Source organism: Rutilus rutilus (assembly GCF_951802725.1).
Source record: "Rutilus rutilus genome assembly, chromosome: 4".
In the NCBI taxonomy this organism is placed as follows: Eukaryota; Metazoa; Chordata; class Actinopteri; order Cypriniformes; family Leuciscidae; genus Rutilus; species Rutilus rutilus.
The window spans coordinates 35,965,572-35,990,372 of NC_140212.1; the positions used below are offsets into that span (position 1 = coordinate 35,965,572).

At 37.0% G+C, this 24,801-nt stretch overlaps 2 protein-coding genes across 2 annotated transcripts in view; both read right to left on the reverse strand.

The window, feature by feature from the left end:
* LOC311289759 (uncharacterized protein) overlaps positions 1–5,075 on the reverse strand; it is a 123,701-nt gene extending 118,626 nt beyond the window's left edge. Inside the window, exon 1 of the mRNA XM_084408009.1 lies at positions 4,507–5,075. Within this exon, the coding sequence (XP_084264135.1) occupies positions 4,507–5,047 (541 nt within the window). The 5' untranslated portion in view covers positions 5,048–5,075. The remainder of the gene's footprint in view (positions 1–4,506) is intronic.
* The window catches only part of LOC311289760 (uncharacterized protein), a 208,198-nt gene that overhangs the window by 20,587 nt on the left and 162,810 nt on the right, over positions 1–24,801 (reverse strand). The window lies entirely within an intron of this gene.

Below are 24,801 nucleotides of genomic sequence, written 5' to 3' on the forward strand. Positions count from 1 at the left end.
GAGATGAACATTTTTACCCGGAACTTAGTTTAGACCCTGTGGTTCCTGCGGTCGAAACACGGCTCATCTGAGGCTGTAAATTAATAGACTATGCATTTGTTAAAGTCATCTTTTTGCATTATTTTGCAACTTATTTTTAAAGAACACATATTTTACTAATATTTTATTTATAATAGGCTACTAATATTTATTATATTTTACTTACTTTTAATTCTTAATAATAATAATTAAAAAAAAACACTTCTGGGATACATTTAAATACAACTGAGCAGCTACTCTGTCTACAGTGAACGTATGCTCTAGTTGTTTTAAAAGTTAAAATATATCAGCATTTGGTAAGTGAGCAAAATATACAAGATTTATGCATTTTGTTTGTCCTTTGTTTCATGTATTACCATTGTGCATCTAGCATAATACATAATCTGGTAAATGTGCAGTCCTAATTATAAATAAAACTATAAAAAATAACAATTAAAAAATATTAGGAAAAGAAAATGCCATAATGTCTCTTTATTCTCTTATTTACGTAGGATGAAGATATCAGGGATCAGTAACAAACTACACTTAAAAAGATATTATTTAACATTCTACATTTAATACTTTTAACAAAACACTTTTGACATGTAATATCTTTTTTGTACCATTGTTAACCAACAATCACAGCAGTGATGAGAGTCACATGATCACTCAAAGATCATCACAAGCAGCTTTTCCACAAGAAAGTTAATACTAATATATAGAAGCTGCACAGTGTCATTCACACAAACATTAAACACCATCATGGTAACGCACATGAAATTTTAAAAATGAAATAAACATTAATTAAACAACATTAAATGTAACATAAAACCCTAATGTACATAACTGATTAGAAAAAAACGAAGAAAACTATCAAGAAACATATTTATTTCAACAAAAATACATCAAATGTGAAGTGTCACACAGGGAATTGTGGGAATGTCAGTTTACGTTTTTTCACTGTAAATTATACAATGAGTTGTTCTTTTTCACTTTCAAAAACTGTAAATTTACTAACTGCATTTTTACTGTCTTTTACCGTTAAAATTACGATCATTTTTTACAGTGTAGATAAAAGGGCCCAAATCAGTTTGAGTTTTGGAACAATGGATCCAGAAAGACATGAAGGAAGAGATTGAGGATGGATAAGAAGGAGGAGGAGGAAGGGCAAGGGCAAGGGCAAGGGCAAGAAGACAAAGAAGACAAGCAGTCTCAGATGACATTCAAGCCACTCTAGTTGCCCATGTCTTAGTCAATGGTATGACTATGAGGGAGGCTGGGCTACGAGTAAGACCACAAGCAACATAACTTACCAGTTTTGGAAATGTTGTTTTGAATTTATTGCACCAGTGTGTTAGACTATGTTGTAGTGTGTGTGATTTTGAGGGCTTGTGAGTCCTGTCTGAGGGCAAAGTTTGGTTTTTCAGCAAGAGTGAATGGTTTTGAGTGTAGAGCTTCATATTGACCTGAAAATAGGATGTTTGGGGAATTGGGTGAGACGTTATGGATTTGTGTTTACAGTTTTGAGAATACGAGGCATAGTTTCAAGAAATGTGTTTAAGCAAATCGAGAAAAACTGTAATAATGTGACGATATGTCAGTCATCGTGTGATAATGAAAATATGACTAGGCCTAGACTACTTGTTCTGAGCAGGTGTTGTCAGTGAACAGGCTGTAAAACTGTTGGCTAAGTTACAGACACTCATGAAAAACTGATGCTAATTATCTGGGAAACATTCTCTAACAGCAGTCAAGTTGTCATTGTTTGTATCAAACAATTTGTGAATTTGTTGTAACATTAAAACAGGACATCATGACTTTGTGCTCAAAGTGATGCTCAGAGCTCCAGTGGTTTCCTCTGTGGATGAGCGAAACTTTCGGAAGATGTTGTAGCAGAATCAAGTGAACAATTCCATGATATCCTTTTTTTTTAACTGGTTGTTGCGTCAAATCTTACCCGGATACAATAGTGCTATTTTCTGATTGGCTATTGTGTATCCCTTTTCTTTTTTTTGATTGGCTGATAAGTGGCCGACTAAGAACTCCAGGGGAGACGCGCTTGATTCCTGCCGGGTCCATAGTGAGAGCGGCACGGCCAGAGAAATGTTGGGCGCTGCGCATATTAAATATATTATAAATAGTTTTTCCGCGTGAGAAATACAATGTGTGGCAGGAGTGCGTGACAAAAGACTGAAATGAGTGACTGTCACGCTCAATGCGTGACACTTGAGAGCCTGGATCCTGTCTCAGTGCTGAAACTCTTTATACAAAGTTATATTTATAGACAGCTCAGACTTTTATACATTAATCTATTGCAAATTTCAAACACACATTAGTCCTCATTAATACAGATTCATGTGTCAAAGATACTTCATGATTTTTCAATTAAATCATACACTAAAAGTTCAGTATTATTGGAATCATATTCTGCAAAGCTCCTGTTATCTTAAGGCAAACAGTAGGAAACCACTGAAAGTGTTGTAGTTATCGTGGGTACTATCCTCGCCTTTGGCCAAAGTCTGACTTTGTTTTGAGTTTTGACACAACTCCATTAGAGGAGTTTTTCGTTCCCTGAGCCTGATCATCATGTGCTATAACCACATGCTGTCCATTCTTAACAATGCCTACAGTTGCTGGAGTTTAAAGCATTATTTCTTTTATAAAGGTATTTGTAAAGGTCAATTTAAAAATCGATTTAAGGGGCCAAATATTGTCCCATACTGAAAAAGGTGCAACTGCAGAGAAGGGGGTACATAGAAGGTTGTTAAAAGCCTCAGGGGGTACGCCACTCTAAAAAGTTTGAGAACCACTGCTTTATAACACCACACAAATATGAGGAAAAGAAAATGCCACAATGTCTCTTTATTCTCTTGTTTATTTATGTAGGATTGAGAGATACAGATCAAGGATCAGTTACAAACTACACTTAAAAAGATTTTATTTAACATTCTAGATTTAATACTTTATCAAAACACTTTTGAGTCACGTGATATTCATGGGTCCTGTCTGTCTCAGTGCTGAAACTCTTTATACAAAGTTATATTTATAGACAGCTCAGACTTTTATACATTAATCTATTGCAAATTTCAAACACACATTAGTTCTCATTAATACAGATTCATATGTCAAAGATACTTCATGATTTCAATTAAATCATACACTGAAAGTTCAGAATTATTGGAATCACATTCTGCAAAGCTCCTGTTATCCTAAGGGAAACAGTAGGAAACCACTGAAAGTGCTGTGGTTATTCTGGCTATCAAATATCCTCGCGCCAGACCAAAGTCTCACATAGACAACATCTCCAACCTCCAGGATCAACACAACTCCATTCGAGGAGTTTTCCGTTCCCTGAGGCTGATCATCATGTGCTGAAACCACACGCTCTCCATTCTTAACAATGGATACACTTGATGGAGTTCCTCCGAAACTAAATACAGAGACTCTGAACATGTACGCTCCTTTCAGCAGGGCTGTGAAAATACCTAAATCAAATAACAAGAGATACAGAATCAGATGTTTCCTGTATGATCGCTTAATAACCAAACACACTGTGTAATAGTTTTGAAAGACAGCAGATCCTCTAATTCTCTAATACACATTACACAACTGCAGAGAGGTCTGAATGGAGCAGAAAGGTTTTCATTATTATAAACTGAGTTTTATGACTCATTTCATTGATCATTACCTGTAATTGGGCTGTAGGCGTTCCCTATGTTTGTGAAGACGTTCCTGTAGATTAGTGTGATTTCAGTGGGAAAAGGACCAGTATGTCCACCGCCAGATTGCATCAGTGAAGCTGAAAAAGCTATTTCTCTGTCTGTTATTGAAAAACATAAGCAATATTGTGATATATTACTCTATTACACTGAGAATGTATTCACTGAATTTAATATCTAATATCTATTTAATATCATTCAAGCACAGTTTCACCTCTATTTTCCTTTCTCAACTCCTCAACTTGACTCAGAGTTAGATTTGACATTTCTGTGAAGGAATAAAGATTCTGTTAAATGACATTTATTCTACTTATTGTAATAGATTGACTAAACAATTTACACAGTATATACTTAACTTTAAACTAACATTTACACTTTGCAATGTATTGCATTGGTGTTTTACTTTGAGGATTGTGGCGAGCAGGACGAGGCCGAGGGCCGTGAGAGGGCGGCACGAGGCCGGTGGCGTGATTGCTGATGAGCGACACCTGCGCGACGCACCGGTCTCGAATCTCTCACGGAGGAGCGGAAGCATAAAGGAGGAGCGACGACAGTGAAGAGCGAGAGAGGAACAGGCCTGTGTTTTAGTTGATGTTTTGTTTTTGTTTTGTGTGGCCAGCAGTCGTCCGTGAGGGGCTGCTGGCTTTTACTTTCATTTTGTATTTGGTTTATTTTTTCATTAAAAGTCTTTCAATGTTCGCCGGTTCCCCCCTCATTCTTCCCGTAACAACATACCTCGTTACAAGGATCATTGATAAAAGAAAGGTACCATCATTTTTCTTGTTCAGCTCTTCCAGGATAAACGTCTGTTGTTCACTCAGTCGTGTCTCTAAAGCTCTGATGTTTCCTTTCTGCTCTGTAACTGTGGTGGTCAGTTCTCTGATGTTCACTTTCTGCTCTGTAACGGTGGCGGTCAGTTCTCTGATGTTCACTTTCTGCTCTGTAACGGTGGCGGTCAGTTCTCTGATGTTCACTTTCTGCTCTGTAACGGTGGCGGTCAGTTCTCTGATGTTCACTTTCTGCTCTGTAACTGTGGCGGTCAGTTCTCTGATGTTCACTTTCTGCTCTGTAACGGTGGCGGTCAGTTCTCTCAGCGCTGCATGGATGTCAGTGAAGAACAGATGGTAGTTTTGTTGGCTGTCAGTTGAAGCTTCATCTCTCAAAGTGTCTGTTTGAGGTGGATTCTGTCTTCCGTCCTCAGATCTGAGCTGTTGACTGATCTCATTCTCATTGAGTCCTCCATCTACCTGATGCTGTACGACACACACAAAGGTTTCCAACAGCAGCAGTAAACATACTAAACCCTTCATTCTTCACTGATGTTTGTTTCCAGCTCTTGCTCTGTCCTCCTCACAGCCTCTCGTGTTCCTTTTATAGTGTCCTGATTTACTGTCTTTTGCACTTTTGTATCTATATTGCTCCAGATAAATAAATAGTTCAAGTTAATTGTTAATCATAATCAAAGGAATGTTCCGGGTTCAGTTAATGTTTATCTCTAGTCACAACATTTGTGGCACTATGTTGATCACAACAGAAAATAACTCTGATTAATTTGCCTCCCTTTAAAAATATTTTTATTACAATAATTATCGTCATTATAACACGCGAAGGGAAAATCACAGAACACCTCCGGTCACATGAATGGATTGTCGGATCTCACACTTTAATATTTATTGGACAGGCTTAATAAAACAGGCTCTGTGAGGAATGATTACCTCAAAATGTACATCCAGATGCAAGTTTGAGTGACTTTATTTAAATTAAATACATTAGCTATTGTCACATGCCAGTGATTATCCCGACCTCTGATATATTTCTGACCTCTGATATAGATGGTCACATGACTCTCTGGTATCCATGTGCATATCTTACAAAAGTAACCAGGTTTACTAGCTTTATGTTATGACATAAAAAGAGGAAACATTGGATATAAATTTACACAGACAAAATTAGTAAGTGATGTTTATATATAAAAGTGGCTATAGTATTAAACCACATGCAACAACATCCTGTATCAACAGATGTAAAACTGAATAAATGCATTAAACTTGTCAACTTAAATTTAATATCATGTATAAAAACTTAAAATGTAATTATTAACCGGATTTACAATTTGTCATATAAAAGAATGCCCTAGATTTTGGGAAAGTGAACTTATGCACATGATAAAGTTTACATTAACTTGTTTCATGGTACCATAAAGTGATCCATCTTTTTACCTTTGCTAATAATTACTTATAGGTTCTGTCAGAGAGTGCAACCAATTTATACATTTGACAGATTCTTTATTCCAAAGCATTTTACATTTGGCAGACACTTTTATCCAAAGCGACTTCCATTGCATTTCAAAGTACACATTTACATTCTTATCAGTTCTTGCTTTCCCTGGGAATCAAACCCATGACCATGGTGTTGCAAGCACCAGGAAAACTTTTATATTACAATTCAATTTCAATTTATTTGTACATCACCTTTTACAATGTACATTGTTGCACAGCTTTACAGAACACAGAGAAGAATATATCAATAAAAGATAATAGTTTTTTAAAACACAAGCAGCCAAGCTAACCTTATATTCCTTAAGATTTCTTCGAAATTAATCATTTAGAAATGTTCCATCTTGAGTTGTTGTTGTTGTCAGCATTTGTAAATAAATGTGTGCACGTATCATTTGATGGGACTGCATTGGTGCAGATAGCTTATTATGGGGTATGCTATGCATTTATCTTGATAAGGTGGTTCTGTAAAAGTTTTCTGTTTTAGTTCATAGTGCAGAGTAGTCTGTCTAAAAGTGCACTGTATGTAATACTACTGTTTGTATGTGCACATCTATTTCCTATTCTTAATTTACCCTTTGTTTGCCACCGCCACCCTGGTTGCTTTAGGACAATTTAAAGCGAGTAAATGATGACAGCATTTTCATATTTGGGTGAACTATCCCTTTAAGTAGGGTGTTTTATGACACATCTGTACCATTTGCTTCACAGGACATGTGCTTTTCACTATTTATCTACTAGTGTTTTTTAAACATTCAAGTATGTTGTGTATTGTAACTTTAGTTATCCTAGCATTAAGTTTGAATCCTGTATTTTTCTAGAAAGTCACCTTTATTTATATAGCACTTTTTTACAATACAGATTGTTTTCAAGCAGCTTTACAGTGATAACAGGACAATACTGCAACAAAGTCTGTTTCGGCTGTACAGCAGCTCTAGAAGAAAATAGTATCATTTTCCAGCTTATGTAAGTTCAGTGTTGATTCATTTCCATAGTAAAAATCATTAGTTATTCATTTAGTTAATTTGTACAGCAGCTCTGGAAAAAAGTGATGTCATCGTCCAGCTCGGTTCAGATCTCATAGAATGTTGTCAAAGCAGTCAGATCAAGAATAAGAAGTGTCCCAAACTAAGCAAGCCTGTGGTAAGAAACCAAAACTCCATCAGGTGACAGAAATAGAAGAAAACCTTTGGGAGAAATCAGGCTCAGTCTGGGCCAGTTCTCCTCTGGCCAACAAACAAACAAAAAGTGTATGATTATGATTCAGGTGACATCACACTTCAGTAGTCAGATGGGGATCGAAACATTACAAATATTTAATCCAGTTCCATCTGGTTGAAGATCGGATTCATCACACCAGTATAGAGGCGGGTTTGTTGAGGATCAGTGCCGATGGCTGTCGTGTCGATAAGGCATTCACAGGGCAGAGTCTAGTTAACACAATCTGCTGACATTCAGGGATGCGTTGTGGTTGTGTCTAAGTTAGGGATGGGTACCGAAACCCGGTATTAAACAGGCCCCGGGGCTGAATTTTGAAAGACCAGTGTATCGATAAGCTCGGACTTTATCGGTTCTAATGTCGGTACTGGAGAAATTAAGAAAATACACATACTATTTATTATTGCTATAAAGACGTTATTTAAAAATAAATAAATAAATAATAATAATAATAATATTAAACCATTTGTCTGTGATGCATTTTTGCTATTCACAGTCCAAGAGAGAGAGAGAGAGAGAGAGATGCCACAACACGCACATCACTACAGCCCTGCTTAACGAGTGACGACGGAGGACAGAACTAAACATTCAAACGTAGCCTGGTTACACTTCTGATCTGTGATATTAGTCTGATTTTATTTTAGATTGCGGCTTCCAAAGATTATAAAAAGAATACATTGAGGTAAAACCATTAAAAACTAAAACTATTGTCTAGCGCAACTTCCTTCCCTTCGCAGCAGCTGTCATTTCTCCCTAAAACTCAAACTTCACGACAGAATCAGCATGATCGGTAATTGTTGTAAAATGCAGTCTAGCTACTGTTGCTAAATTTCGGGATCCGTTTAATAATAAAAAGAGCTATTAAAAGCACAAAAATCTGAGTCCGAAACAGACCTGCGCTGTAATGTGCGCTGTAACAGTCACCAGCTGGAGTGCCCTTCAGAGCCACCAGAGGGGACTCCACATCAGACTATTGCCATTCCCCCACAAACTACATCTCCCATAATTCTCTGCCTGGACTCATCAACACTCATTATCACATTCACCTGTGTCTCATTATCTTGTTTAGCTCACCCCATATAAGCCTGGTACATCCCATCACTCACTGCAAAGTTTTGTATGTTATTACGCTGCATCTCTGAGCATTCTACCTGGTTTCATTGTCTCTTAGTTTTTGGATGTTTGCCTGTCTCTTGGATTTCCTTTTTGCCTCTGACCCCTGCCTGCCTGTTTTTTTTTTTTTTTTTTTGCTTGTTTGTTTGCCTTCCTGTGTTTGACCCTTTGCCTGGGTTTGTTTATGATTCTGGATTACTTTAATAAACTGCATTTGGATCTCAACCTTCTTGTCTCGGAGCAGTTCGTAACATGCGGGCAATTCCATGCAAATGTCAACCTTGCCATGAAAAAATAAGTTATCATAAAAAAATCAAAACCCTTTCTAAGTTGTCCATTTGGGTCTGTATTTTATTGTATTGATGTGTTGTCATGTAAATTTTAAGGAAATGTCTGTGTTTATTCACCTCAGATAAGGTGTGTGCACAGATACTAAAATAGCTTTTTTATACAAACCTATTTCATGCTTTAAAAAGAGGGATCAAAGACTCCTTTAATTATACTTTATGTTGACAGTAAGCATTTTGCAGAAAGATGGGAGCATGACTGAGATATAAATACACTCACTTTGTTATAACTGCATTGCCCTTTAAATTTATAAAGGCTATATTTAGGAAGTCACGACGCTTAAGTGCTGTGTCACGTCCGTAACGATTTAAAGAATAAGTTTATATTGTATAATCATTATTATTACAATTAATTTGAAACTTTATGTACAAAGCCAAAATATGTATATTCTAGTTATGATTGACAATTCATCTCACTTATTTGCTCTAAACAACCTAATTATGCGTTACGGACGTGACCGTTACGGACGCTTCATATTAAATCATGCATGATTTGACCAGCGCATATTTGTTTAATTAATTTATTAATTTATTTATTTCAAGCAATATAATGACACATAACAAAAGGCAATCAAGAAGCATTCTGATTAAATCAAGACGAAAAAATAAATTCATCAACTTTACAATTTTTTATTACAAAATATCAATGTGAATAACAGTAATTAATACAACAACCAATAATAACAAATACATACAATAACAAATAAAGAAACAATAAAATGTATTTATATACATCTCATCCTACAGCGAAATGGCAAAAACTAATACTGAAAGACAATGTACATTCAGAGAGAAAAAGAGGAATAATGAAAATTTCAAGGAAAAGGAAAGGAAAAAAGCAGAAAGACAAAGAAAGAAAGAAACACAATCAAACCAAGAGGCAGAAACAAGACAAAGGCGTCTTCTAAAGAAGTCACAGGTTCCTGGAGTCCCCACAAAATTCACCTTTTAAAACAAGACAGTCACTATAGGCAAGGCTGTAAACAGGCACTCCAAGCTTTACCTAGCAGCCCTCGAAAAATATGTATAGTTATAAAAAAAATTGCAACATCACTGTGCCTTCTTCAAGAGAAAAAGAAAAATAATAATACCACAACTACAACATATGATCAAGTCAAGGAGTTCTATGAGAGAGATGACATCTCAAGGCAAGCACCGGGGATGAGGGATGTGCTCACAGTCAGAGAGGGAGGAGTAAAAAAGAAAATCCAGAAACGACATTTAACAATGTCTATTCTAGAGGCCTACCGCGGCTTCAAGAGTGAACATCCGGAGTTTATAATTGGGAAATCTAAATTTGCTGAGCTTCGACCATCTCATGTACTCTGGTGTTCAGATACTCCGAGAAATGTTTGTCTGTGCTGTTACCATGAGAATCTTAAATTAGCCCTGGACTGTGTGCAACGTGTCATCCCAAGGCAAGCATTCCAGAGCACACAGGATTTTATAAAAGCTGTGGCCTGCAATCCAGACAGTCCTCACTGCATGTTAGGCCGGTTTGCTGAATGCAGGAGTGGAAAGCTGCTGGAAATCAGTGTTCTTAGTCACATTCCTGAGGAAGACAAACAAATTAAGGTGACCTGGTACACATGGGAAGCAACAGGAGCGCTGCCGAATAAGGTCCAGAAGAGTGGCACACTAGGTGATGTCCTAGATTCTCTGAAGACAGCAGCTACACAATTTCTGAATCACTGTTTTGTGAAGGCCAAAAGAAAGCAGTCAAAAACAGACAAGGAAACTGTGGTGCTGCAGGTAGATTTTGCAGAAAACTATACGGCTGCTTACCAAGATCAGATCCAGTCAGCATACTGGCATCAGAAACAGGTCACAGTGTTTCCCTCTGTTCTGTGGTCTGATGGAGAACCAGAGGCATATGTCATAGTGAGTGACAGCTTGGAACATGACAAGAGGTCCGTGGCAACGTTCCTCACCAAGATTGTCCTGGACGTTCAAGAGAAACGTGATGCACATTTTTAGCGATGGAGCTGCCTCTCAGTTCAAAAACAAATTTATCTGGTGTTTCATGTCAACCACCTTCAAGGAGTTGTTTCCAACTTTACAGTTTTTCTCGATTGTTTACACACAAATACTGGTACTTGAGACACAATGACCACAACATGTAACTCATTCACCAACCCCCTGAACCAATTCTGCTAAACTACAAGCACAATTCCTGCTTTACACTCAAACTACAGTTCTAAAACACACCTTTTTCAAAACACTACACACAATTCTCTGCTTTTGGCAACACTGGATTTTTTTTTTTTTTTACTGTAACTGTATACAGTCAATTCTTCTGTTGTTTTGTATGTAGACCACTGTATATGTACAACTTTGTGTTGGTTGGCATGTACACTGTGTACAATGTTTTTGTGGGGAAAAATTAAACATATTTGTTACCGTGTATTTGTGTGTTCTGAGTATAAAAACAATATTCTCAAATATTTTACAACACACTTATGTATGTACTGTCTGTAGTAAGTGGAACACTGAACCAAAAAAAAGGCCTAAGTCATCATGATGAATGGAGAAGAAGTGTTTTCCATTCATCATAGTGTTTTACATTGAGCACATCAGTGTTCAACTGGTTCTTATAAATGTCTATTCATATGATGGTTTGTGTGTGTCATTTGAAAACAAAATACCATTTTGAGAAGAAATAATATTGTTTTGAATGTAAAGTTTCATTTTGCAGGAGAATTGAGGGGTTTTGCCCATTGTGTGTGTGTTTTTTGATTTGTGTGTAGAGTTCTGAGAATATGAGGCATGCTTTCAGAAAATGTGTGTAAACAATCGAGAAAAACTGTAAAAGTGCAGTGGCACTTCTTTGCCACAAGCCACGGCAAAGGTGCAGTGGATGGTGTGGGAGCAACAGTGAAGCGTGCGGTTAACACTGATGTCCTCAGCAGACAGGCTATAGTTGTGACAGATGCAGCTTCGTTTGCAGATTCTGCAAAGAAGAGTTGCCCAAACATTAAAATCAAGATGATTACATCCACCGAAATCTCTGATTTTATAGAGCATCATAGGCTGGCTGATAGATGGGTCATTACCACAGCTCTTTCAGGCACTCAGTCAGTTCATCATTTTGAGCCAGTCACCTGGGGAGAAGTGCGTCACAAAAATCTACTCGGAGGCAGAGCAGTCAAGTGTCCATAGATTTTTGCCCTCAGAAATTACATCTGCTGAAAGTCCCGCACACCAGTCCTCTGAGCTCCACCCAGCAGCTGCAAAGAACATCAAAACTGGAGACTGTGTCTTGGTCCAATTCAGGGCAAACAAATCTGTCAGACAGTTTGTTGGACTTGTCAACAACCAAGACCAGGTGGCACTGGAAATAAGGTTTTTAAGAAGAAATGACAGTGCTGGATTTGTCTACATCTTACCTGTGATGGAAGATAAGGCTTGGGTGACACCTGACCAAGTGATTGAGACTTTCAACCCAAAAATAGATAACAGAGGAAGGTATCACTTTGCAGAGGCGGTCTTTGCAGAATAGGAAAAGAAGAAAAGTCATCTTATTAATCAACATTTGTCCTCGTTTGGGACATATTTTTCATTGTTTGTTGTTTTCCCTTGATTGATGCTTTAAATGATTTTAAATTAGATGATTTGAACATATTTACAATATTTAATGAGATGTAAAAAGTTAAGATTCTGTCTGGAATTCATGTAATTATTTATTTTATTATCTTAAATTTATAATGATTCATGTTCATAAGGGATCAATACTGTATTCTTACCTCTTGAATGTTTATGCTTACAGAATGTTTAGCAATAATCAGTTAGATGTTGACCTGTAAAAAAAAGAAAAAAAAAGCAATTATTTATGTTCACAGTCTCTTGAATGAATAACTTCAGCTTGAATAAGCATTAATCCATCTATGATCTATCTATGATAAACTATGCAGTGTTGTTTTACATTTGATTACTTTATTAGATTTCTTTTTAGACCATACCTGAACAGTAATGTTAGTAGACCTTCCTGAAATTAAAGCACTGTGTAGGCCTATTTAATGTGTATCTTTGTTTAATTGTTTCTCTTTTGTTTATCTTTGTTTAACTTTTTGTTTAAATTTGTTGAGTGAGTAGCTCTGAAAAGAGCCGTTGTTGCCTTTAACCCTCTGGGGACTAAGCCCTTTTTGGTCCGTTTTCTCTATTTTTACATTTGGGCTTATAAACCATATGTAATGGAGATGGAACACCATGTGTTTGGTATCTATGGATTCAGAAGACCCTAAGCTAACATAAGAATGCATGTAATGTGTTTATAAAGCAAGTAGGAGTAAAAAATTTACAATATACTAGAGAATTTCAAAAACGAAAAGTTTATTTTAGTCATTTATTACTGAAAATCACACCTCACAACAACAGTGAACAGTTTTTGAACAAAATATATATTTTTCAAAACCTTTGCTTGACATAAATTTGTAATTGTTCAATCAAAAGTGTAAAGAACAATGAAATAATGAACTTTATATACAAACAGTCCCAGGCGTTTTGTCAGCTTCGGATTTCTCCTTGTCACTTTCCAGTAATTGTTCCAGAACTTGTTCTGAGTTAAATCTTTTACTGCTTGCCATCATAAAAGTGCTAAAACAATAAAATAATAATGCTATAATTGCTATATATATATATATATATATAATCGTTCTGTCTCTCTCTCATATAAATCTGTGTGTGTAATTCTCCACTCGCTCTCTGTCTCCTTCTCCACTCGACGCTGTTTGCGTCATATCACTTACTATAGTAGCGAGACAGTGAATGTGGGCGCCAATTCGACGGCACACGGCACACAGATCGCTTAACACAACCCGCGCTGTCAGCCGGCAGCTCGACAGCACGCTGAAACCTTAATGAGAAAGGCAAGACGAACAACGTGCCGACGTGGTCATGCTCTCAAGAGAGAACAGAATGATTTCAGTGCCTGCACCACCTGAGGGTCTCCCCAGACAGAGCATGTGACGTGACTGTTGCCTGCACAGTGCTGCACAATATTGCCAGCCTAAGAAAAGAAAGGGCTCCCAGAGTTGCTTTGGATGTTGATTGGGACAATGCTGCCATATTCCCAGATAACAGAAATGGTAGACTTGTTAGAGAACAATACATTGCAAATTATTTCAGTTAATTTAGTTTTGATTTAGCCCATCCCTTAATAAAGGATAATGTAGGCTATATAACTTTTTCATGTGTACATGCATTTTATTTGGCATCGGTAGCACACACTGTGGTTATCTTCCCAAATTCTAGTTCCACTTCACTGGATCAATAACTATAAAGTGTACTTGACATTCATAAAAAAAGTTACAAAACTACAATGGTTTTGGAATATTTTTCTTTATTATTTTGCTGTTATCACTTGTCAGCTTGGAGCTTTGGAGAGAAAAAATTATGATGAGTTTCTGGATTTCCAGGTCTAGTTTCCTCAGTGTCTTGCGTTTAATTTGCATCTCAAGGTCCATGTCCTGCAGCTTTCTTTTGTTCACATCAATCTTGACTTCTGTCAGCTCGATCTGTCTCTTAAGATGCGTTGTGTAGAGATATCTGACAGTTTGTGAATTCTGTGAACACCTTTTAGTTAGCATAGCAGAATTTTTGCATAATGTAAATTTACTTTAGGCAATACTCACTATGTTACCAGGCTGCCCAATGTCAGGATCCTGTAACAAATGATATTTTCTATTAGTACCACTTCCCTGACTTCTTATCTATTATGAACTTAAAAAAAGTGTCTATTTCCACAAAATTGACATGATACCTCGAGCCTTCTGGAGTCCAGCGACACGGACTGCTGTAGATGTGGCTTCCCTCTGCCATATTCAATACTTGTATTGATATTTTTGACAGGACATGCAAAGCCTATGATTTAATAAAGAGTACTCAGCGGCGAATCATAGTCTGGTGGCTCCAAAAGTGTAAGGGTGTTACCAGCCACTGCAAGGTAAGGCAAAGTCACACAGTCCACATAACAAAATATATATGGATTTCAATATTTTCCATGTGCAGTAGTATGGCAAATAATGTACCTTGTATGAAGAGGCCAGTATCCCTTGCTGGGCCAGAGTCAGTGGCTGTCCCTCCCTGGATCAGGGAGGGACAGCCCTTAATTTGGCTTCCCTTAATTTAAGTCCAGGGCCAGCTCCTCTGCTGTGGTGAAGTCTTGGGTTGGAGGGCCACCCCCGTACCAGATATATGACTTTTTTTTTTTTTTGCTAAAATCAGCACAGACAATAAAATGTCAGCAAACATGTCACCTATGTTCTCCGCAAACAAGTCACTTACCAGCCTGCAAAATATTCTTGTATTTAATCTTGACTTGCTGCCAAGTCCTTTTTTGGCCAGACATGTTTGTTCTTTACGAGGAATAGATAGATACAAATGATAAAATAGATTAGATGGATAAAAATAGAGCAAATTATCTGATTATAGATTACATCAAATCAATTAGAAACAAAACCTACATACAAATAAATAAGAATAAAAAGATTAAACAGATTATAGACAAAAAAGAAACTAAATAGATCAAATAGATGCACATAGTGGGTAAGTGTTTGCAATTATTCTTCATGTTAAATGCGTGTCCACTGGTCACATTTAAGGCAAAGTATACAATTATTTTTGAAAATGACAAGTAACTCCTTGAATTGTAATTATGAGGGTTTCAGTGGAGCACTGGTTATTTGGACTACTTACGCATTCAATCGGTCCGCTATTGTTTGCCAGGCATTCTCTCTTTGTTTTATTACAGCAGCTGTATTGCCTTTTTTTCATATTATTTGTTTCACTTCTTCATACGTTTCCATAAGAAGCTGTTGCTCATTAGGCGAAAAGTATGCCGCACGGGTTTTGTCCATTTTTGCATCGGTGATTCTGTGATCGATTTTGTGATCTTTTTAAGAATGCCGTGAACGTGCATTTATCCAAACTATATACACCTGGCTTGACATATCCGCGCGTTTTCATCCTGGCTCAGCAAACGTGCAACGGATTAAGCCAGGATGCACTGATTAAACTAGGTCAAGCCGCGACTGTTCTGTTATCCTGGCTTTCTTAATTCTACTTTTGTGCAATACCCCTCAGGAGAAATTTCCACCTGTTTTTATGAAGAGTACGAAAACTCTTTATTATGCAGTGTTTCCAAGGGCTGCAATAGTTTTATATAGATACTGATTACCAAATGGTTTATTGAAAAGTGCAGTCTTCATTGCCCAGAATAAACTAGTACACTACCTGTTCTGTAGACACTACTTTCGGTGGGGAAGGCTCTGTATTACTCTGTGGCAAACGTTGTCCACCTTCAAAGTCAGAGCTGACTGATGACGACGTTGGCGAACGCTGACACTTCAGGGCCATTTTCACGTCATTTATCATATTTGATAGCTCTAGCAAAAAAAAACAAAAAAAAAAATATATATATATATAAAAATAAGATATGATAAAGAAGTAGCTTATACTGATTTACCTACTCAACTAACTCCTATGTGTACATATGCTCATACATGTTACAGAGGTTGAATGTTTTAGGTTTCTTGTCATATACTTGGTAATAATGCAATTACCAGTAATTATGAACTATTAACAATTATTATTGTTTTTGTCTCAACTTTACATACCAAGTTAAATAATAATATTGAAACAGAATGGCAGTTCAACAATAATTTAAAGTCCTAAGTGCAAAGACACTAAAAAATAAACCAAGTTAAGGTTCAAATCTATACCACCAAATAGTTTGATAGCTGATTCACCACAACAGGGAGTAACTGTAATACATGCCTTGAATGAGCATTTTTCTCAATTGTTCGTTGTCATTTCAATTTTTTTTTTTTTTTCTTCCTCCATTTCTTTTAGCTGCCTCTGAGTCTCCGTCAAGGTGGTGTCTTGGTACTTATCCACAACCAATTGGGCAACATTTCTCTGTTTTTGGGGAATCATTGTCATTTTCTTTTGGGTCTGTCAAGAAACAAGAGATGGAGATGATACATATTTGTCTTCTTACCTCTATAAATGTAAACAGACTGACACAAAATTACTGGCCAGGGGTGCGTTTCCTGAAAGCATCGTTAGCTAACTATTGTCGCAAGTTCTATCGTTATCAGCATTGTTCAACAAGTCGTTGTTTCCCGAAAACATCGCTCCAACGAACATTCGCAAACTGCATAGCAAAGTTGTGTGGTTAGAACGTCAGCTCGTGGAGCGACTGAGCGTGATCATCTGTTCCCCTTTAATAGTAACAGAATAAACGTGAATGAACATCTGAGGGTATATTGAAAGATGCAGTACAACTTACTGAAACGTATCATATCTCTTCTAATCGCTCATTTCGCGTTTCAATAGCGGAAAGACATCAATAAAACAGCTGGTAAACTATAGGCTATGTCACATAGCATTTACCTCAGGTAAAGTCATTCAATGTTTACAGCAGGTAAGTCACTCTTTCACTTAATATTATGCACTATATTAGCCTATATATTCATTATATTTTAGTTAAGCTGTTAGTGATGTCTTGATTATTTAATGTATGTTTAAATAAATCTGTCATGAAAATTACAGCCACTGTGTATAAATGATTATATTTCAACAACGAATTGGAGTAAAAATATAATTTTATAATTAGATTCAGAAGTTAATGCAAAAACTTAAGTGCAGTTCACATGTTTGCATACAGTGTGTTATTTGGCTGTTGATATTAGGCCCATATTTAAAAAGTAAATAACAACTGAATTTAGGCCAATTATAGGCCTGTTCTAAAGTGAAAGTTATATCCACATTAATTATTGCACTAATTGAGTGATATTTAGGTTTATTGGCCTAGAATAAGGCAATAATTATGGCTAAACTGCTAGACTGCAAATATTTTAAATGTATTATTATGTAAATTGGTACTTAAGTAAATGGTGTGTGATTATGTGCATGAAATTCATTCAGTGACAGAAGAATACAAACAGTCTTACCGGTGTATGCTCAACATCAGTTTCATCTGAATCCATATATCTTGACGGCGGGACTGAGGGCCTGTTTTTAGGCAGTGGGTTGTTCATTTCATCAGACTCCAACCGTAGAAATTCCTTAATTTTAGAATTAGTATGAAATCGATTGCCTGAAAAAAAATTTCAAAGTTGGAGGATAGATCAGATTAAGGCACTTTACAGTAAAGAAAACAAAATTTAGTGCACTTAATAATTTTTGTGCATATAGGGCTGGGCGATATGGACCAAAAGTCATATCCCGATATATTTAGGCTGAATATCGATATATGATATATATCCCGATATTTTTTCTGCAAAGTGAGACCAAATGTTCAGTCAAAGTCAAAGCCAAATATGACATGTCACAAGTAGTTTTATTTATCTATTTCAGTGAACAGTTGCAAAATCAAATGAATAAATAATAAACAGGTTTCTTCACCTTAGGGCTGCACAATTATGACAAAAATCATAATTGCCGATTATTCCCTTGGAATTGTAATTGTGATTTATTAAGGCAAGGCAAGTTTATTTATATAGCACATTTCATACACAATGGCAATTCAAAGTGCTTTACATAGAAGAAATTAAAAAAATTAAAACATAAAAAAAAAAAAAAAAAAAATACAGTACAGTACAAACAGTCGGACGAACAGTGGCACAGTGCTCATTCAGTAAATGCATAGCTAAACAGATGTGTTTTGAGTCTATTTAAAAGTGACTACAGTAGGAGCACATCTGATCTCCTCTGGAAGCTGGTTCCAGCTGCGGCTGGCATAATAGCTAAAAGCAGATTCGCCATGCTTAGAGTGAACCCTTGGTATTTCTAGCTGATATGATCCTAATGATCTGAGTGATCTGTTGGGTTTATATTCAGTGAGCATATCTGCAATGTATTGAGGTCCTAGGCCATTGAATGATTTATATACCAGTAATAATACTTTAAAATCAATCCTAAATCTAACTGGGAGCCAGTGTAAAGACCTGAGGACTGGTGTGATATGTTCATATTTTCTGGTTCTGCTCAGAATCCTGGCGGCAGCGTTCTGTATGAGCTGCAACTGTCTTATGGTCTTTTTGGGAAGGCCAGTGAGGAGTCCATTACAGTAATCCACCCTGCTGGTGATGAAAGCATGCACAAGTTTCTCTAAGTTAATTATGATTATCAAAATTTACATTGAATATCGTCACCTTCCTAAAATAATTGCCTAAGTCATTTTTTGACAAAAATGATTTTTTTTGCATAAGTCATCTTCTCATGATGCTGGCCACCTCTGGTAAAATCACCCACATCCTAAGTTGAACAGATCATGCAATTCTACCCCTATAGTATAATCGCCTATGTCAAGTGTGTGACTTAGGCCGTTTTATTTTGCCTAAGTCAAAAGGCAATGAGACTTAGGCAATTTTACAAGCAATTTTACAAGCTTTTCAAGATGGCAGGTGCATCAAGAAGACCGAAAAGCTACTCAACCTCTGAAGTTATTTCCATGATTCAAGGCTCACCCACTATTGGTAAGTGATGAGGTTTACTATAATATAGGCTAGACTATAAATATTGCATAGTTTTTTGTCTTTTTATTGAGTCTTTTTAGTCAGCATTTTAGTCAATAAAAATAGCTAAGTCAATGAAGCTAGCATTAGGCTTTCTGTTAGCTCTTTTCTGTCTATTTAAACAATATTTCATCTACAGTTTTTGTCTAATTTTTTCCACATTACATGATCTAATATAGGAAGATTTGAATAGGCTACCGTATTGTAATCAAACAGCTAGAAATTATGTGTATATAATCTGTTTGGTTGTAAAATGCATTACCTGAATGAAATGAAATCGAATGTATTGTCCTGTGGAATCATTCATTCACAGACAGCTTACGAAGATGTTCAACTAATAAAGATCTTCATCGCTGGCAAACAAAATAATTAATTTGCAGATTTACTTTCACTTGACTGTACTGTAGGTCCACGGCCAGTACAGTCGGACGCTTGATGTTCTTAAATCGTCCTGTTACGAGTCCGAGTGTGAAACCGCTTCAGATTCAGTGCGTGCAGGAAACCGAACAAATCATTCAAACTGATTCGCGAACCGATTCAGACAGTTATGCCAACTTATTTGATTAAGTCTTTGAACAGAATCGACACAAAAGAGTGAATCGTTTGTCAATTGAGTATCACTCGTGCCCAGAAAAAAGTATTTGAACAGAATCGACTCAAAAGAGTGATTCATTTGTGAATTGAGCATCGCTCATGCCCAGAAAAAAAAAGATACAGCGTGCTTGGAATAAACTACGCATTTAACAACTTATTTGGTTAAAATAAAGTAACGAGAGGAACGTTGCCCAATGTAAAAGAACAGTTTTTTTTATTGGAAATGTACTCGAGTTAAAGTAAAAGTACCCACATTTAAATCTGCTCTTAAAAGTAAAAAAATCCCAAATAAATACTTAAGTAAATGTACTTCGTCGTTACTACCCACCTCTGACCACAAGACAATTAATGTTTTTCAGAATGATCACACATTTGTGACCGTACACCTCAAAGGGTTGAAATGTTTTTTTTCTTTTTGTAGGAGATGCACTTGACAATCAGGTCAATAGCAGGTCAAGAGCAGGCAGGAGAAATTACATCGAGACCATAACTCTAATCCTAGATTATGTAGATTATGTAACAGAAAATGGAGACGAAAATACCTTAAACACCTTAAACACTCCCATTGATGTTGCTGAAGATGCCAAGCAGATACATTCACACAATGAAGAGGACATATCTGATGATGTCATAAGAGATCCAGACTATACCCCATCCTGTGATGAGTCCTCTGCCCCTGAAAATGAAGACAGCCTAACCATGGTGGCAACAACTCCAGAACAGCAGGATGAGGATGAGGATGTTGCTTTAAACAAAATGGTCAAAAGGAAAAGAAATAAATGCCTTAGTATGGGAACATGGAAACAAAATTAATCCAAGGAGAAACGTCTCAAAGGAATATCATACAACAGCAAAGGTGGCAAAGAAATAAGTGCAAAGGCTATGGGTCCTCCCTGCAACTCGAAGTTCTGTCAGCGAGTCTCAACTCGAGACTGCCAAGTCCTTACAGAAGAGCAGCAGCAGTGGATATTTCAGAAGATTTGGGCAATGAACACCTGGGAAGAATGTCGATTATACGTCACCACTTTGGTCACAAAGGTTAACATCAAGCAAAAGAAAGTTGGTGAGGGTTCCCGACGCAATTCATCATTGTCCTACCAACTGAAGCTTCAAGATGGAACGATTCTCAAAGTGTGCAAGGCCCTTTTTTCATCTACACTTGGTGTCCCTGAAAGAACCATTACAGACTGGCTGAACAAAGACACCATCGACCATGACGAACAAGCAGCAGTGCCTCTGTCTAAATCTGGACCTATGAGTGGCAAGCATGCAAAGCTTGAAGCTGATGTCAAGGATTTCCTTAAGGACTGGTTGAGGGACCTGCCCACTGTTGATTCACACTACTGCAGAAGCACAGAGACTTACAAACACAAGAAGTTCCTTCACCCAGGCACAACTATCTCCCAACTACATCGGGAATATCAACAAGCAGCTGCAACTACTGGAGTGAGGGCCGTTGGAATACGATATTTCACAGATGTATTCCATGAAGAGAACTATTCTGTATTTATTCCGCGAAAAGATCAGTGTGATGTTTGTGTTTCATTCAAGCATGGGAATATCAGTCAGGCCGAATATGATGCACATGTCACCCAGAAAGATGAAGCGAGGCAAGAGAAATCCTGTGACAAGGATTCTGCGAATAATGAGAAGTCCGTTTGGACAATGGACTTGCAAGCTGTGCTGCTGTGTCCAAAAACCCAAGCCAGCAGCCTGTATTACAAAACGAAACTGCAGGTCCATAACTTTACCCTCTTCGACTTGAGATCAAAAGAAGGATACTGCTACATTTGGGACGAATCGGAGGGTGACCTGAGTAGCGAGGTATTTGCACATCTTCAATATAGCCATTTTGAAGGTGTGATCAAAGACCATCCAGAACTCAAAGAAATCATAGTGTGGAGTGACGGTTGCGGTTATCAGAACCGCAGTGCAGGTGTGGCGAATGCATTCTCTGAGCTTGCGAGGAAATATGGGGTACTAATAACACAGAAATACCTTGTTGCAGGCCACACACAGATGGAGTGTGACAGCATGCATAGTACTATTAACGCAAAATAGTTACGGATGTCTTTACACCGAGAGACTACGTCATCATACTCCAGACTGCAAGAATCAACCCATCATCTTACCATGTGAAGGTGCAAAAGCATGATGAATTCCTGAAAATGAATGGATCTTACTTCACTAGCATCAGACCAGGCAAAAAGGCTGGAGATCCGACTGTGCATCATTTGCGGGCTATTCAGTATGTATGGCAGTGAAGGCAAGGTCCATTTCAAGCTTTCCTTTTCGGGGGACTCTGTGTGGGAAGAACTGCTACAGAGGGTGCAGGTGCCAAAAGAGCCGATACTATGGATAAGAATGTTTCCATGTGCTCTGCCAATCAAAGAGAGAAAGTTCCACGACCTCCAGTCAATGAAACACATCATGCCTGTTGAGTGTCATCACTACTTTGATAATTTGCCACATTAATAGGCATCAGGCAAGAACCCAGCAAAGAAGAGCTGGAGGTAGAAGTGAGGAGATGCACATGCCTCCTCAGAATGATGTTTAGTTTGTTTGTTAGTGTTTTATTGTTGACAGAGGTGAACATCTAAAATTGCCTAAGTCACAAAGGCATGTTCAAAAATCTGCCTAAGTCATTTATTCCTGTTACGTTACATAATTGACATACATTGTTATTAGTATGTCAATAGTCATCTTCTGCCATTACCTTTTTGAGTGACATTATCAATAAATATCATATATTCAATTATTGGTTAAGTTTTTTGTGTTTTCTGAGAAACTTGAAAAAATGACTTAGGCAATTATTTTAGGAAGGTGACGATATATATAAACAAATTTTGTGTAAACGTGTTATAATTTGCCTATATATATATATATATATATATATATATATATGTATATGTGTATGTTATAATATATTTGCCGATATATTTTTTATATCGATATATATCGCCCGTAGTTACACAACTGTCATAACTTCACACATCATAACAGCTTCACGTTATTTATTGAACCTGACACTGTAAAAACAAAATGCATTAGATAGGTCTACTTACTGCTCACAAACTTGATAGAGTACTTGATAGTACACTGGCCAGCCATGTTTTGGCTTTTTCCCTTTCTGCCATTCCACAGCAGCTGAATAGTCAGTTTGCAGGTATCCATCGTCATCCATCTTGGTGTCATCATATTTACGAATGGCTTCAGTTTTCACCTCGCTATACATCCCAGCATCCTCCCCACTGACCCACTGGACCACTGCAAACTTTCTCATCACACCTTGGGCATTAAAAGAGTTTGGCTTTTAGTGAATTTAGATTACGGCATATAAGGTTGTTTCATCAGATCTCACATGGGAAGGTCACATTTTTATGTCTTGTGAGTCTGATTGTAGCATCATGGGCATCATTTTTGCTTAACAGTTTGCCAGACACAGCTAACGTTACGCCAGCTAAATGTCAGCTGTATGCAAGTTAGCTGCAGATCTGTGAAAAAGATCAGTAACTTACAATAGATAATTAGGGCTGTTGATTTAATGCGGTAATCTGATTAATTAACGTTAGTTGTGAGAAAATAACGCGATTAAAATATTTGAACTCAAGACCGTTTTACCGCTCTCTGGGTGCTTAAATTAGTCAGTGATCTGGATTTCTATTGGATCCCGGGCAGCAGTTCAAACATCAACCAATCGGCGTATTTTATGGTCATATGGACCTAATTCACTTGCCTACATGTAGGTATGTGTTCAGAAAATAGGCTACTTTTATATTATGCAAAATGCCGAAACGAAAATGTTATTGCTTTAACAGTTGCCAAGGAGAAGAAAAAATTATTTCTCGTCGTACTCGGAACAGGTGGAAAAGAAGGTAAAACTTGTTTTTCCAGCAAAGTTTTGGCCCTAGAAATGTGTGTATTAAATATGATACACTATAATATATTCATAAATAGGCATTATGCTTATTGTTTAACATAATTTTACAAATAATGTTTAGTTTAAGTTATGTTCCCCTGGTTTCACAGACAGGGCTTAAGACTAGTCCTAGACTAAAATGTAAGTCTGAGCTTTTTCCACTGAAATAAACTTGCACTGACTGATCTTAAAAATATATCAGTGCCTTTTTAGTTTTAAGATGCACATCGGTAATGTTTTTTTCTAAGCATGTTTATAAAAATTACTTAAATGTCCTAATTGATCTATGGTCTAATCCTGGCTTAGTCTAAGCCCTGTCTGTGAAACCGGGCCGTTAAGTTATAGTTTTAAGGTTTTATGAATTTGATTAAAATGTTGTAACATGCATTGCCAAACAATTATTCTTTTTCCAATTAATTTATACCCCCAAAAGGGCGACGTATCCTGGGTGATAAAAACCATTTACAGACAGATTATGAAAAAAAAGTAAAAATGTAATTCATAACATTCAGTCATAAACGAAAAAAGCTAACGCTTAACAACAACTTTTTAAACATGTGAGTCCCCTCCAAAAATTGTAAATATGTGAAATATATTGACTTTTATCTGAAGGCGAGTAGATTTCCCACTACAGGTGGTCATGTTGTTTTTAAATGCTGCCCGTGAGCTGAACAAAGAATGTATGAACGAAGTCACATATCTAAATATTCACAACAAACACCCCTTCAACATGAAACCAAGAAACGAGACCAATGCTTTCACTGCTCGCCATAGCGTCTATGTTAGTATCCCTCAGCAGGATATGTCGCCAATTTTAGGTTTACAGGCATTCTATAAATTAGCAGCCTGGCATTAGTAATGTCAGTAAAATATTATGCATGGCTATTCATTTTATGTCATTAGTCATAATAATATATTCATCTGTAGCCTATGGAGATGGCTTCCATCTCAAGACAACAATATAAATCTAAGCACAACAGCAATGCTAAAATGTAATTTATTATTCTGTCTGTAAAAGTGAAAGGAGCATACAAGTAGATGGTGGGGTGGGTTGTGAACACTAGCTTTAATCTTGATGAA